The sequence below is a fragment of the Brassica napus genome, chromosome C6 (genome assembly GCF_020379485.1).
Source record: "Brassica napus cultivar Da-Ae chromosome C6, Da-Ae, whole genome shotgun sequence".
In the NCBI taxonomy this organism is placed as follows: domain Eukaryota; kingdom Viridiplantae; phylum Streptophyta; class Magnoliopsida; order Brassicales; family Brassicaceae; genus Brassica; species Brassica napus.
Genome location: NC_063449.1, coordinates 14,670,110 through 14,682,425, shown reverse-complemented (window position 1 = coordinate 14,682,425; position 12,316 = coordinate 14,670,110). Strand labels below are relative to the sequence as shown.

The 12,316-nt window shown below is 41.0% G+C and overlaps 1 protein-coding gene across 1 annotated transcript; it reads left to right on the top strand.

The window, feature by feature from the left end:
- Positions 1-7,658: 7,658 nt before the first annotated feature.
- LOC111207257 lies at positions 7,659-10,059 on the top strand. Its single transcript, XM_048760994.1, has 2 exons — positions 7,659-9,612; positions 9,695-10,059. The coding sequence occupies exon 1, from the start codon at positions 7,858-7,860 to the stop codon at positions 8,479-8,481; it is 624 nt and encodes a 207-aa protein (XP_048616951.1). The 5' UTR covers positions 7,659-7,857; the 3' UTR covers positions 8,482-9,612; positions 9,695-10,059.
- Positions 10,060-12,316: the final 2,257 nt, after the last annotated feature.

Sequence of the window (12,316 nt, the reverse complement as noted above, 5' to 3'; positions counted from 1 at the left end):
CTCTTGGATTTAGGAAGATTCCTTCTTCTTTAAGCTGGTTACCTGATAAATGACAGATTTCCATTTATCTTAAGGCAGGAGAAATCACTTGGCCTGGAAGACGGAGGAAGGTCCCAGACTCGGGGACAGGGACCCGTGACCGGAGGCAGGACCCAGACCTGGGGGCAGGGACCCGGGACCCAGAGGCAGGAACCCGGACCCTGGGGCAGGGACCTGGAAGATGGAAGCTGGAGTAATCTCTTCATGGAATATTTTTCCCCAACAGCTACAACATCAACACCTCAAAGAGCATCAAGTATGCTAGACGCAACAAGGAGACCGGCATGGAGACCCTCCCGAAAGTCCATTATAGCCTTTACAAGCTCGAGAGGCAGAAGCAAGGCCAGTAGAATCAAGCATGAGGATCCTCAGTTTCGGCCTCAAGGTCTTATTCAACCTCTTCGTTCTCCTGATCCTTAACCTCGCCAAGATTCTCCCTCTCAGAATTCCTGGGTACTGACCCATACACTCCTCCACACGATTCGTGGAACAAGAGAGCCCTGCCTGAGCTGAGGCCGAGTATAGCTACAGAAGCCGCACAAGCACCTGGGGTATGATTAGAAGCATCATCCTTTATGCCGATGTTCCTGGCTTCTCCATCAAACTTTCGGCCAACTCCGGCCTATCCCCACCATGGGGGCAACGTCTCATCTTTATAAAGCAGAAGAAGAAAGTCTTACAAGTCATCCGAATTAAAGGTCATACATCTCCAACCAGACTGCAAATCCTTTTACACCAAGCGCAAGTGCATCTGAGAACGACCGACAAGGCAGCGTGATACTACGGTGCAACTTATAAAGTCCTATGAAGAAAGTCAAGTTATTTCATGCCTTCAAACATGAAGCAAGAAAATAAGGGGCAAACTGTTGGGGAAAAATATTCCATGAAGAGATTACTCCAGCTTCCGTCTTCCAGGTCCTTGCCCCCAGGGTCCGGATTCCGGCCTCTGGGTCCCAGGTCCCTGCCCACAGGTCTGGGTCCTGCCTCCGGTCACGGGTCCATGTACCCGAGTCTGGGACCTTGCTCTGTCTTCCAGGCCAAGTGATTTTTCCTGCCTTAAGATAAATGGAAATCTTCCATTTATCAGGTAACCAGCTAGAGAAGAAGGAATTTTCCTAAATCCAAGAGAAAGAGGAAGTATTCCAATATGATAAGCCGCCCTTGATAAGAATGGAAATATTCTATTATCGAAGGATATATGGAATATTTCCAAACCCTAAGAGAAAGGCACGACTTCCACTATAAAGATAGGTTTCTAAACCTAAAGAAGAGGAGAACACGTCCATCTATGAGAGAAAACATCCAGCTCCAGAGCTCATGAATTCGACAGCCGCCAAGGCTATATTTCACCCCGAGAAGACCTTCTCCTACGAGAGGTCTATGACAGGCTGATCATGGCGATTACTACCATGAAGATGACGTCCTATGCTCTCTGCAGCACGCCTACAACTCCACATACTGGCCTAGGCCACGATCTCCAGCTCACCGACAGGGACATTCCATGCTCATCAAAGCATATCGAAGGTCCATGCTCCATGCAGCATATCGACTACTCCACCATTTGTTCGGGCCATGCGCCTCCTAGAACAGATGGTTCCTATCACCTACGCATCCACGTGCCCATCCAGGCTCCACGCCTCCATCAGAGCTACGTGCTCCTTAGGCCATGTGCCCACTAGGCTACGCGCCCACTTAGGCTCCGCGCCTCCATACGAACGGCTTGATCCTTCCCTGAAGGGTACGTAGGCAATCCCCCCTGAAGGATGCAGCTATAAATCCCAAACACCTTCCACGGTTCCTCAAGGACCGCCCTCTGATAGGCGGGACCATCAACTGCAGATCCAGAAGACCCTGTGGCCTTCACCATGGATAGGCAGTCCCTGCCTAACGATCAATCTCCCCCGCGGCTACTAAGACACCGACGACATATACTGGCCCATACCCGTATGGCAGTATCCTGAGAGCAAGACCTCTGGGTTTATCAACCACCTAAGCGGGAGAAAGCACTACGACAAACCAGTCTCTTCCCTCCTATCATTCTGTAGAACCGGGCATGGATCGGTTGTACACAAAAATCCCCTAACAGTACAGTGTAAGCCAAGAGAGAAAGGTTAGACCAATCCAGGAGTTGGCACGTATGCAACCAATTCAATAGAAAATGATTTTGTACGTATTATTTCTGATAGTATAATATTTCCCATAGTCATATGAAAATCATTTTGATACAACTTTCTTTCAGTTACAAAAGCCGTTCTGAAAGGCTTTCATTGAACTTTCTTTTAGTTCGGTGTAATAGGAAGCCTAAGAGGCTCAATGCCAAATCTATTTGGCGTAAGTCGCATGACACTACAAGAAATATGAGTATTGGTAGCAGTTCGCAGTAGAACGAATTCACCAATTGCTATCAAAAATGTTAAAATTGGAACACAACTTTATCGTAGCTAAATACGCTCTAGGAAAGAATTTCATGAAACGGAAACGCAAAAATCACTACTATAACTAAAAAGTTATTTTAGAACCAAAACACTCAGCCAGATTTTTGGTTTTTTGCCTTTCTCACTCCCCCCCCTTTTTTTTGATCAAACATCATCTTTTTGTCCAAAAAAACAGTCCTATCTTTCTGATTCTTGGCACAATCAAATCGAAACCCTAATCGATCCCAAGAACCTCATCTTTCTTATTTTTCTGACTTATTTGTCATTACATTTCCATTGTTCCTAGTGATTTGTTGATATATTCTAGCTAATTGTTTAGATCTGTGTTTGATTTTTGATCTTCGTCTCGCCTGAGGAACACTGTCCTCGATCTATGGAGGTTTGCCTTCTGTTTCGAACCTTTTCCCTTTCTTGGTTGCGAAATCAAATGGAGTGGGATAGTGATTCCAATCTCATCGGCGGAGATGCGGTGGCTGATGATGGATGGTTCGGCGGAGACAGTTGACCGGTTCCATTTCCGGCGAATAGTCTTCCTGGAATGACGCCGTCTGGGTTCGTTGTCAGCGATGCTCTACCATTCTGTAGAAGTTGAAGAAGAAGACAGAGCTATGCTCTACCAGAACTATCACCACCAAAACTAGATATTCTTCTAGCTTTTCCGAAGGTATCCATGATTTATCCAGTTTTCGATCTTTTACTTTCTCGATTTGTCTCAGATTTTAGTAAGATCGTAAGTCTGTTTCCCTCAATTGAATCCTTGATTTTGTTTTTTTCAGGTGAAAACAAAAGATGAACGAATGACAATGAATCAAGCTTAAGGATCTGCAGAAAAGGATTCATGTGAAGGGTCAACTATGGTAATTCTCTACCTGTCCTTAGGATTATTGTAAACTATATGACATTGTACAGAACATTGATAATCATAAAGAGGATTGTTTGGGCAATGGAGGAGTATGATAGATACAAGAGAGTGTATTATCGCAAGAAGAAGAACAAAGGAGGGAAAGATGAGGCTGGTGAAATGGCTTTAGCCACATAAGAGTGATTCAAATAAAGAAGGGAGGAAGCTTTGGTTTCGAAAAGAGTCTTTCAAGTATTTGAATAAAAAGAAAGGTGGGGAAAGCTTTGGCTTCATCTAGAGTCTTTTCTGTTATAGCTTTTAAATAACATCTCGTTATTCAGTTGAAGTTTCACACTTGTATTGTTGAGTGTAGAAGACGATATGAGTCTCTGCTTCTTGTTCGCTATGATGACGATGACGAGTGGTCAATCGCTATGACATTGATTCACGAGTTGTACTTACAAGTTTGATTCAATACTATATTCAATTCTTAAAGTTCGTTACAAGGATTTCTAAAATCTATCATTGGCCGGCGAAACTTGATCGAGATCTACGCGAAGCTGATTTCATAGAGGAATCGAGGTTAGGAGTTGAGTCGGAGGTGACACCGAGCTCCGGGATGCAGAGAGATACGGTTTTACGAAGAATGGAGGATGAAATCGAGTGTATGAGGATCGGTTGCGATAAGCTGGCCATATCTGATAAAGCTACCGCAGATCGGCTTGGGTCTTTGGAGAATCAGATCGCGAAGATGGGGTTGGAATCAAACAACAGATTAGGAGCACTGGAGAATCAAATGCTTTCGATAACAGCGACGTTGGCGCGAATTGAAGCTAATTCAGTAATCAATCAATGACCGGGTAAAGAAGTTTCAGCTGCGTCATCAGATCTACCTGATCAGGTACCGGCTACTTCTCTGGAACGGGGACAAACTCAGTTAGGTTATCGGGGAATTCAAACTGCTTTAACGAATCGAGAGAAAATGTTGAGAAAAGTGGATATGCATGTGTTTGCTGGTCCTTTGCCATTTGATTTGATTTCCAGGGTTGAGAGATTCTTCAGAATTGGGAATTATAATGAGGAGGAGAAGCTACATCAGGTTTCTTTGAGTCTGGAAGGTCCGGTGTTGAACTGGTTCAGTGGGGAGATGAATACCGATCCATTTCAGAGTTGGCAACAGTTCACTGAGAGGATGTTTGAGAGGTTTGGTGGTCCTATCGATAATGATCCACCAGCAAGGTTGTTTTGCTTACAACAGGAGGGAGATATAGTGGATTATGTGAATGAATTTGAAGCTTTGCGAAATCAGGTCATCGGCATTGACGAGAAGAATCTGATTAAGGTGTTCTATAACGGCCTGAAACCATAAATGAAGGAGGTGATCAGAATGAAGGAACCAATAGGCTTAACAAATCATAAGTTGGCGGTCTTAAAGATGCAGAGTACAACGTTTTGCAAAGTAATTAGTACAGCTTCGAGTGGTGGAGGTCAACGTACGGGGTACACTGGTCGGACCATCAAACCGAGTGGAGATAAACTGATTACAATGCATTCAAGCCATAAGGAAAACAGTGGTCAACAAAGTCACGCTTTGCGACCTCGACAACAATTTTCAGATGCTGAACTTGACAAGATGAGAAAAGATAAGGTGTGCTTTAAGTGTAAAGCGCCTTGGACACCGGCTCATAGGATGGAGTGTCCTAACCGATCTCTGAGAGTCTTGACAGTCATCAATGGGTTAGATGTGGAGTGCTAGATGCCAACGACAATGAAGAAGATCAAGCACAACATTTGGATCAAGAACTCTGCACTCTTTCATTTAACTATTTCCTCGGGATCAATTCACCAAGAACGACGAAAATCCGAGGAATTATACAAAACAAGAAGGTGGTCATTATGCTCGATAGCGGAGCATCTCATAACTTCATCTCACCTGAAGTTGACGACAAGCTACACTTGAAAGTTTCTGTTGATAGTAGCTTGGAGGCGTTGTTAGGTAATGGAGTCTCTGTGAAGGCTTTGGGAGTTTGTCGTTCACTAGATTTCTAACTTGACAAAACCAACTTCACCACTGATTTCATCTCCTTGGAACTGGGAAACGTGGATGTGATACTTGGTATTCAGTGGCTTGAAACGTTAGGCAAATGCGAGGTTGATTGGAAGGAGAGCAGAGCCTATCATTTGCCCACAAAGGAAACAAAATTACCTTGCACGGCGATAAGTCCCTGCATTGTAACAAGTTTTCTTTCAAGTCGCTGTCTCCGGTCTATACAACTAGTAAATCAGGAAGAGAAGTGCTATTTACTAGTTCTATAGCTACATCTACGATTCCAGATAGTTCACATCAACTCTCCAGGTTATTACTAGACTTCGCTGACGTCTTTGCCGTACCGACTGCATTACCACCGCTGTGAGGTCAAGAACATGCTATCATATTGCATCCTGGCGTATCTGTGGTTTCAGTAAGACCATACAGATATCCTCACGCAAGCAAGGTGGTAATGGAGCAAATGGTTAGTGACATGCTAAAGTCTGGAATTATCCGCCCAAGCACAAGCGCGTTCTCTAGTCCAGTACTCTTAGTAAAGAAGAAGGATGGTACACACAGGTTTTATGTGGATGATAGAGCACTAAATAGAGAAACGGTAGCAGATAAATACCTGATTCCTGTCATTGATCAACTTCTTGATGAACTACACGGAGCAGCAGTTTTCAGTAAGCTGGATTTGCGTTCTGGCTATCATCAAATCAGGATGCTCGAACCAGATATTCCTAAGACAGCTTTCAGGACTGTAGAGGGACATTACGAGTTCCTTGTTATGCCTTTCGGCTTAACAAATGCTCCGGCAACGTTCCAAGCCTTGATGAACAAGATTTTTAAACCATTTCTCAGGCGGTTCGTGTTACTCTTTTTCGATGACATATTGGTATATAGTCCTGATGTTCCCAGCCATGTCACACATTTAAAGAGGTGTTTCAAGTCTTGCGGCATCATCAACTGTTTGCTAACCAAAAGAAGTGTACTTTTGGAGTGTCAACAGTTGAAAATTTGGGCCATATGATATCAGAGAATGGGGTGGCTACAGATGCATCTAAGACCGAAGCAATGAATGTGTGGCCAACTCCAAAAAGGGTGAAACATCTGCGTGGTTTTTTGGGTCTCATGGGTTACTATAGACGTTTCATTCGAGACTATGGGTCTATTGCGAGACCATTAACACAGATGTTAAAGAAAGATCAGTTTGGCTGGTCCTTGGATGCTCAGAAAGCGTTTGAGAACTTGAAGAACGTTATGGTTAATGCTCCTGTGCTCGCGTTACCAGACTTTGAACAGGTGTTTGTGGTGGAGTTTGATGCATCAGGTTTTGGTCTCGGAGCGGTGTTAATGCAGAATAAAAGACCAATTGCTTTCTTCAGTCACGCATTAAGAGACAGGGAACAACTTAAACCGGCTTATGAAAGGGAACTAATGGCGATCGTATTAGCTGTCAGAAAGTGGAAACATTATCTCATGGGTCGTAAATTCCATGTTCACACGGACCAGAGAAGTTTAAAGTTCCTTTTTGAACAGAAGGAAGTGAACTTGGAGTATCAACGGTGGTTGACGAAGCTATTGGGTTTTGATTTCGAGATTTTTTACAAGCCGGGGAGTGAAAATAAAGTCGCTGATGGGTTGTCTTGCAGCATGTCAGTTTCTTCTCTGTTACTTTCTTTGACAGTTGCAACGGTGCTTCAGTGGGAAGATTTGTTTAAAGAGAATAAGGAAGATTCAGGAATTCAAGAGCAGATCAAATTAAATCAGAATGGAGAGGTGATGTCGTCAAAGTATACAATTATTGATGAGAAGTTATGGTCTAAGCATCGGCTCGTGATTCCGAAATCCTCTAAGTTCATTGCTGCGATATTAGTGGAGAGTCATGATAGTAAACTTGGTGGATATTCTGGAGTATTGAAGACATTAAAGCGTGTTCAGCGATCCTTCTTTTGGGAGGGCATGTATAAACAGATTTAGAAGTACGTTGCGGCTTGTGGAGTGTGTCCAACGCATAAGCATTCGACCTTGTCACCTGCTGGGTTGCTACAACCTCTTCCGGTTCCGACAATGATTTGGGAAGATATTAATATGGATTTCGTGGAAGGGTTGCCAACTTCAAACAGCTTGAATGTCATTTTGGTGGTCATTGATCGTCTAAGCAAATATGCGCATTTTTGAGCCTGAAACACCCGTTTACTGCAGCAGATGTCGCCAAGAATTTTGTAGGGGAGGTTGTGAAACTTCATGGGTTTCCTAAGAGCATTGTTTCGGACAGAGACCGGATTTTCCTGAGTTCATTTTGGTCAGAGGTGTTTCGCTTGGCAGGAACCACATTGAAATATAGCACGGCGTTTCACCCGCAGACTGATGGACAGTCTGAGGTCCTTGACTGATGTTTGGAGACGTATCTGCGGTGTTTCTTTTCGTCTCATCCTCGGACATGGCATTCATATTTGGCGTGGGCCGAGTTATGGTACAATACCACGTATCATAAGTCTTTAAAGACAATGCCGTTCAAGGTTGTTTATGGGAGAGATCCTCCACCTATTTTGCGTTTTGAGAAGGGATCTACTTCTAACTTTGAATTTGAGCAGGCCTTGAAAGAGAGAAATGATATGTTGCAATATCTTAAGAAAAATCTGTTGAGGGCGCAAGAGATAATGAAGAATCAAGCTGATAAGTCTCGTAGGGATGTGGAATTGAAAGTGGGTTCAATGGTGTATCTCAAACTTCAGCCCTATAGACAGAACACGATGGGGAGACGTTTTTGTCAGGAGTTAGCGGCCAAGTTCTATGGTCCATATACATCCAGTCTTACAAGTTCTATGGTGTTGGAACGTGTGGGGAGTACGGCTTACAAATTGCAGTTACCACCGGAGGCTCGTATACATCCAGTCTTTCACGTGTCGCAGTTGAAATTGGCTTTGGGAGTACATGAGCAGAGTGAAGTGTTACCTCCGGGCTGTATTGTCGATAGTGATGTTCCTGTTGAACCAGAGAATATAGTGGATACTCGCTATGGTCCGAAAGGAGTTGGAGTTATTGATCAGGTGTGTTGGGAATTCATCTTTGGAGGATTCTTGGATGGATTATATGGAATTTACTTCCTGTTTTCCAGATTATCAGCTTGAGGGCAAGCTGAATTTCGATGGGAGAAGTATTGATAGATACAAGAGAGTGTATTATCGCAAGAAGAAGAACAAAGGAGGGAAAGATGAGGCTGGTGAGGTGGCTTTAGCCACGGAAGAGTGATTAAAATAAAGAAGGGAGGAAGCTTTGGTTTCGAAAAGATTCTTTCAAGTATTTGAATAAAAGGAAAGGAGGGGAAAGCTTCAGCTTCATCTAGAGTCTTTTCAGTTATAGATTTTAAATAACATCTCGTTATTCAGTTGAAGTTTCATGCTTGTATTGTTGAGTGTAGAAGACGATATGAGTCTCTGCTTCTCGTTCGCTATGAGGATGATGACGAGTGGTCAATAACTATGATATTGATTCACGAGTTGTACTTACAAGTTTGATTCAATACTTAATTCAATTCTTAAAGTTCGTTACAAGGATTTCTAAAATATATATCAGAGTACCGTTTCAAAACATTTATCATAAACATAACCTTTAAACTTTAAATTTAAATATTTTAGTTCACATTTTAAATAAATTCAAACTGTGTAAAATAAATTTTATATTGTCCAACATATAAATTAATAAAATAATACATCAAATTTATATTCAAATGTACCAAATATAAGCTATTAAATAACATAAGAAGAGAAAAAAAATAAACACTGCCATTCACAATAATATAACTCTACACGGATCGTCATCATTACCGTCGGATTGATCGCAATTCAACGGACAAAATAGAGTAGAAAGATAATTACAAAAATCTGATTTGTCAAAATGAATTGACCAATAAGGGGTAAGGATGAGGATCACACTCTCTTTTGACCAAAGCCGTTGATTAAGTAAATCTAATGGACCAAAATGAACAAGATGAAAAGATGTATTTCTTCATCTCTCTCCTCTTACCCCTCGTATTCTTCTCTTCCACTTTCTCTATCTCTCATCTTCTTCTTATGCCTTAAACAAAATCGTCTCAACCACCATCACCATAAACGAATCAGTGTCAACCCCCATCACAATAAACAAAATCTGTGTCAATCCCCATCAGCTCAAACAAAATCTGTCTCAATCCCCATCAGCTCAAACAAAATCTGTCTCTAGCCAAGATTTCAAGACACAGTGGATTTCGACGAGAAGAACAAGTACGAGATCTAGAAGTTCATCTCAGATTCACCCTTGTTTGGCAAGTTCATCTCAGATTCAGTTTTTTAATTGATTTAATAGGTTGATTTATGAGAGATGCTATTGTCGAGTAAGCGAGCAGAAACTCCGGAGGACCTGTGCCGTAGAAGGTGTTGGAGGCTAAAGAAGGTTGATTGTGGTGGTCTCGGCGTAAACAGTGGTGGTCTCGACGTCGACAATGGTGACAGCAAGGTGGAGGAGGCTGAAGAAGCTTAACTGTGGTCTTGGCTGGGTCTCGGCGTCAAAAAGGAGTGCGGCGGAGATTGAAGAAGAACGTGGTTTTGTTAGGTTTAGTTAGGTTTAGTTAGGGTTAGTTAATAAACCGGGTATGTATGTAAACCAGTTTTTATAATAAACCGATATCATTTGTAAACCAAAAATTTAATAATAAATAATTTATTCTCAAACCAATTATATTAAGAATTTAATTTTCATTTTAATGTGGATTAAAATATATCAATTTATAATTTTAATTAATAATTAAAAAAATTAAAAACGTAAATGAGAAATAATAACATAGCATTATATCTATGTCATTCCAACATACTAGGAACATTGCCACCGCGCAGACGCGGGGTTGTGGATAGAATTCTTGTTTCATCTCAATATTTTTTAGGGTTATTGTAGCTGTGAATTTTGCATTTTGGGTTGATCATCGTTTTTCAAGTTTTATTTTTGTTATTGGGTTAGAGTTGTGATGATGAACTGTGTATGCACTGTTCTCCACTCATGAAGGACTAAACTGTGTTAGTAATGTGATTAATATAGTCCGTGGTGTTGGTTGATGTGTCACTGAGACTTATTGTTTGTTTGTCTTTTTAATTTGTTACTTGTACTGTTGAGATTACATAAATTATATTAAGATTGTTGAGAGTGTCTTTTATTTCTTGATATGTTTTCTCCAGTTTAGTTGTGTAAGTTGTTTGTATTAAATAATAATTATTTTTATTCTTATTATGTTGGTTATATGTTTTTTATTTTTAAACTTGTTGCTTTTATCGGACATTCAAAACAAATACATGAACACTTGTAGATATAACTATAAAATGAGTGACAATTAGTATTTGGGTCTTAATGGGTTTTAAACGAATATATGTATTTCTCATAAGAAGACAATAGCATAGGCCTGTTGACATTGAGCATGTAAGCTATTTTCATAAGACAAGAGGAGTGAGCAGGTGGAAATGTTGTTGCCGTCTTTGTATCTGTTGGGATTCTCTTTTGTATCTCCTGGTGTGGTTGTGGTTTCTTTTATTGTTTGGGTTATTGTGGTTTCTTTTAAGCTGTAAAATAAAGATTTGTGTAAAATTAGATTGATAAGTAAGGGAGATAAATAGACGACCACAAATCTTGGGTAGAAAATATTTTTGATAATTGATGTTAGCACTATATAGACAGTAATATAAAGGGAATTATGTGTTGATTGTTTCTTACGGATCAATGAGGAGACGGATAACGAATCGAGTTGTTTCTTTGGTAAGGTCAGAGCCCTGGACAGAACGGATTTGCCCAACCACATCTTCGAGTTTAAATATCAGTTATGATATCGAAACATAATATAAACTCAGATACAATATGATAATATACCTGTGAGTTGTAGGTTTGTGTTCGCAATCACTTGGAGATTGTCGAACAGTCTAATCTTGACTGGAGATTGATCTCAGCAGCATGACTTCATCAATAATGGTTAGTGAGATGAAACGAATAAGGAATGGATGATCAGTTATCTTGTATATGCTTGAGCACCTAGCAACCTCAAAATGATCAACTTTTACAATGGAATCTGCTTTCAAACATAGCATGTAAGGATTAGCACGTCCGACGGGTGTAAACCCATGAATCACAGAATCTGCAAATAATATTATTCAACAAAGAATCAGGAAATCAATTAAAACAAATATGTTAAATAAGTGTGATAGATCAAAGATTAGCTTACCTTTTCATCAAGGAAGAGAACTGTGATTCCCACAAACTCCCTGTCTTTCTTGAAGTTCAGGGAATCCCAGAAGCGGAGGAAGCCAGAGGCTATGCTCTGACTACTAAGACCAAGACGGAGAGACTCGAAGGTTGAGTGACGGACGCCGGGACACCGGTTCGAAGAACTGGAGAGGCAGAGAGAAACATTTTCTAGAAGATGGTTAAAGCTAGGAGGAATCAATGAGTTTTGTGGAGATGTAGATTGGGTTCACCGAAGATGAGAATCATATATATAGGGTTTACAGAGGGGCTACAAATCAAGAACATTTATGATCAAGCGAATTAAGATGGGGACATGAAGAGTTCACCGGTGAAAAACTAAATCACGAACATACACACGACACAACTCTGTAACTCAGACTTGTTTGAGACAATGATGAAAATAACTCAAACTCATGTTAAACGACAACAATTTACAATATGGGAAAACTATAATTGTTGCATACTTGAGCTTTTTTTTCATATAACGTGATGAATCCCATTTAAAAATGAAACCCATAATACACTTGTACGCCCGACCCTCAGAGGAAGCCGAAGAAGCAAGAGCTTCCGATCTTCATAAATATATATTAGGTTCGGCCATCAATGTACAAAGTATCATTTAGCTTAGTGGTATAAATGTTGGTGTTTATGGGTTCGAACCATGAGCTTGACACTTTTTCACACTTTTTAAAAGTGACGCCCACA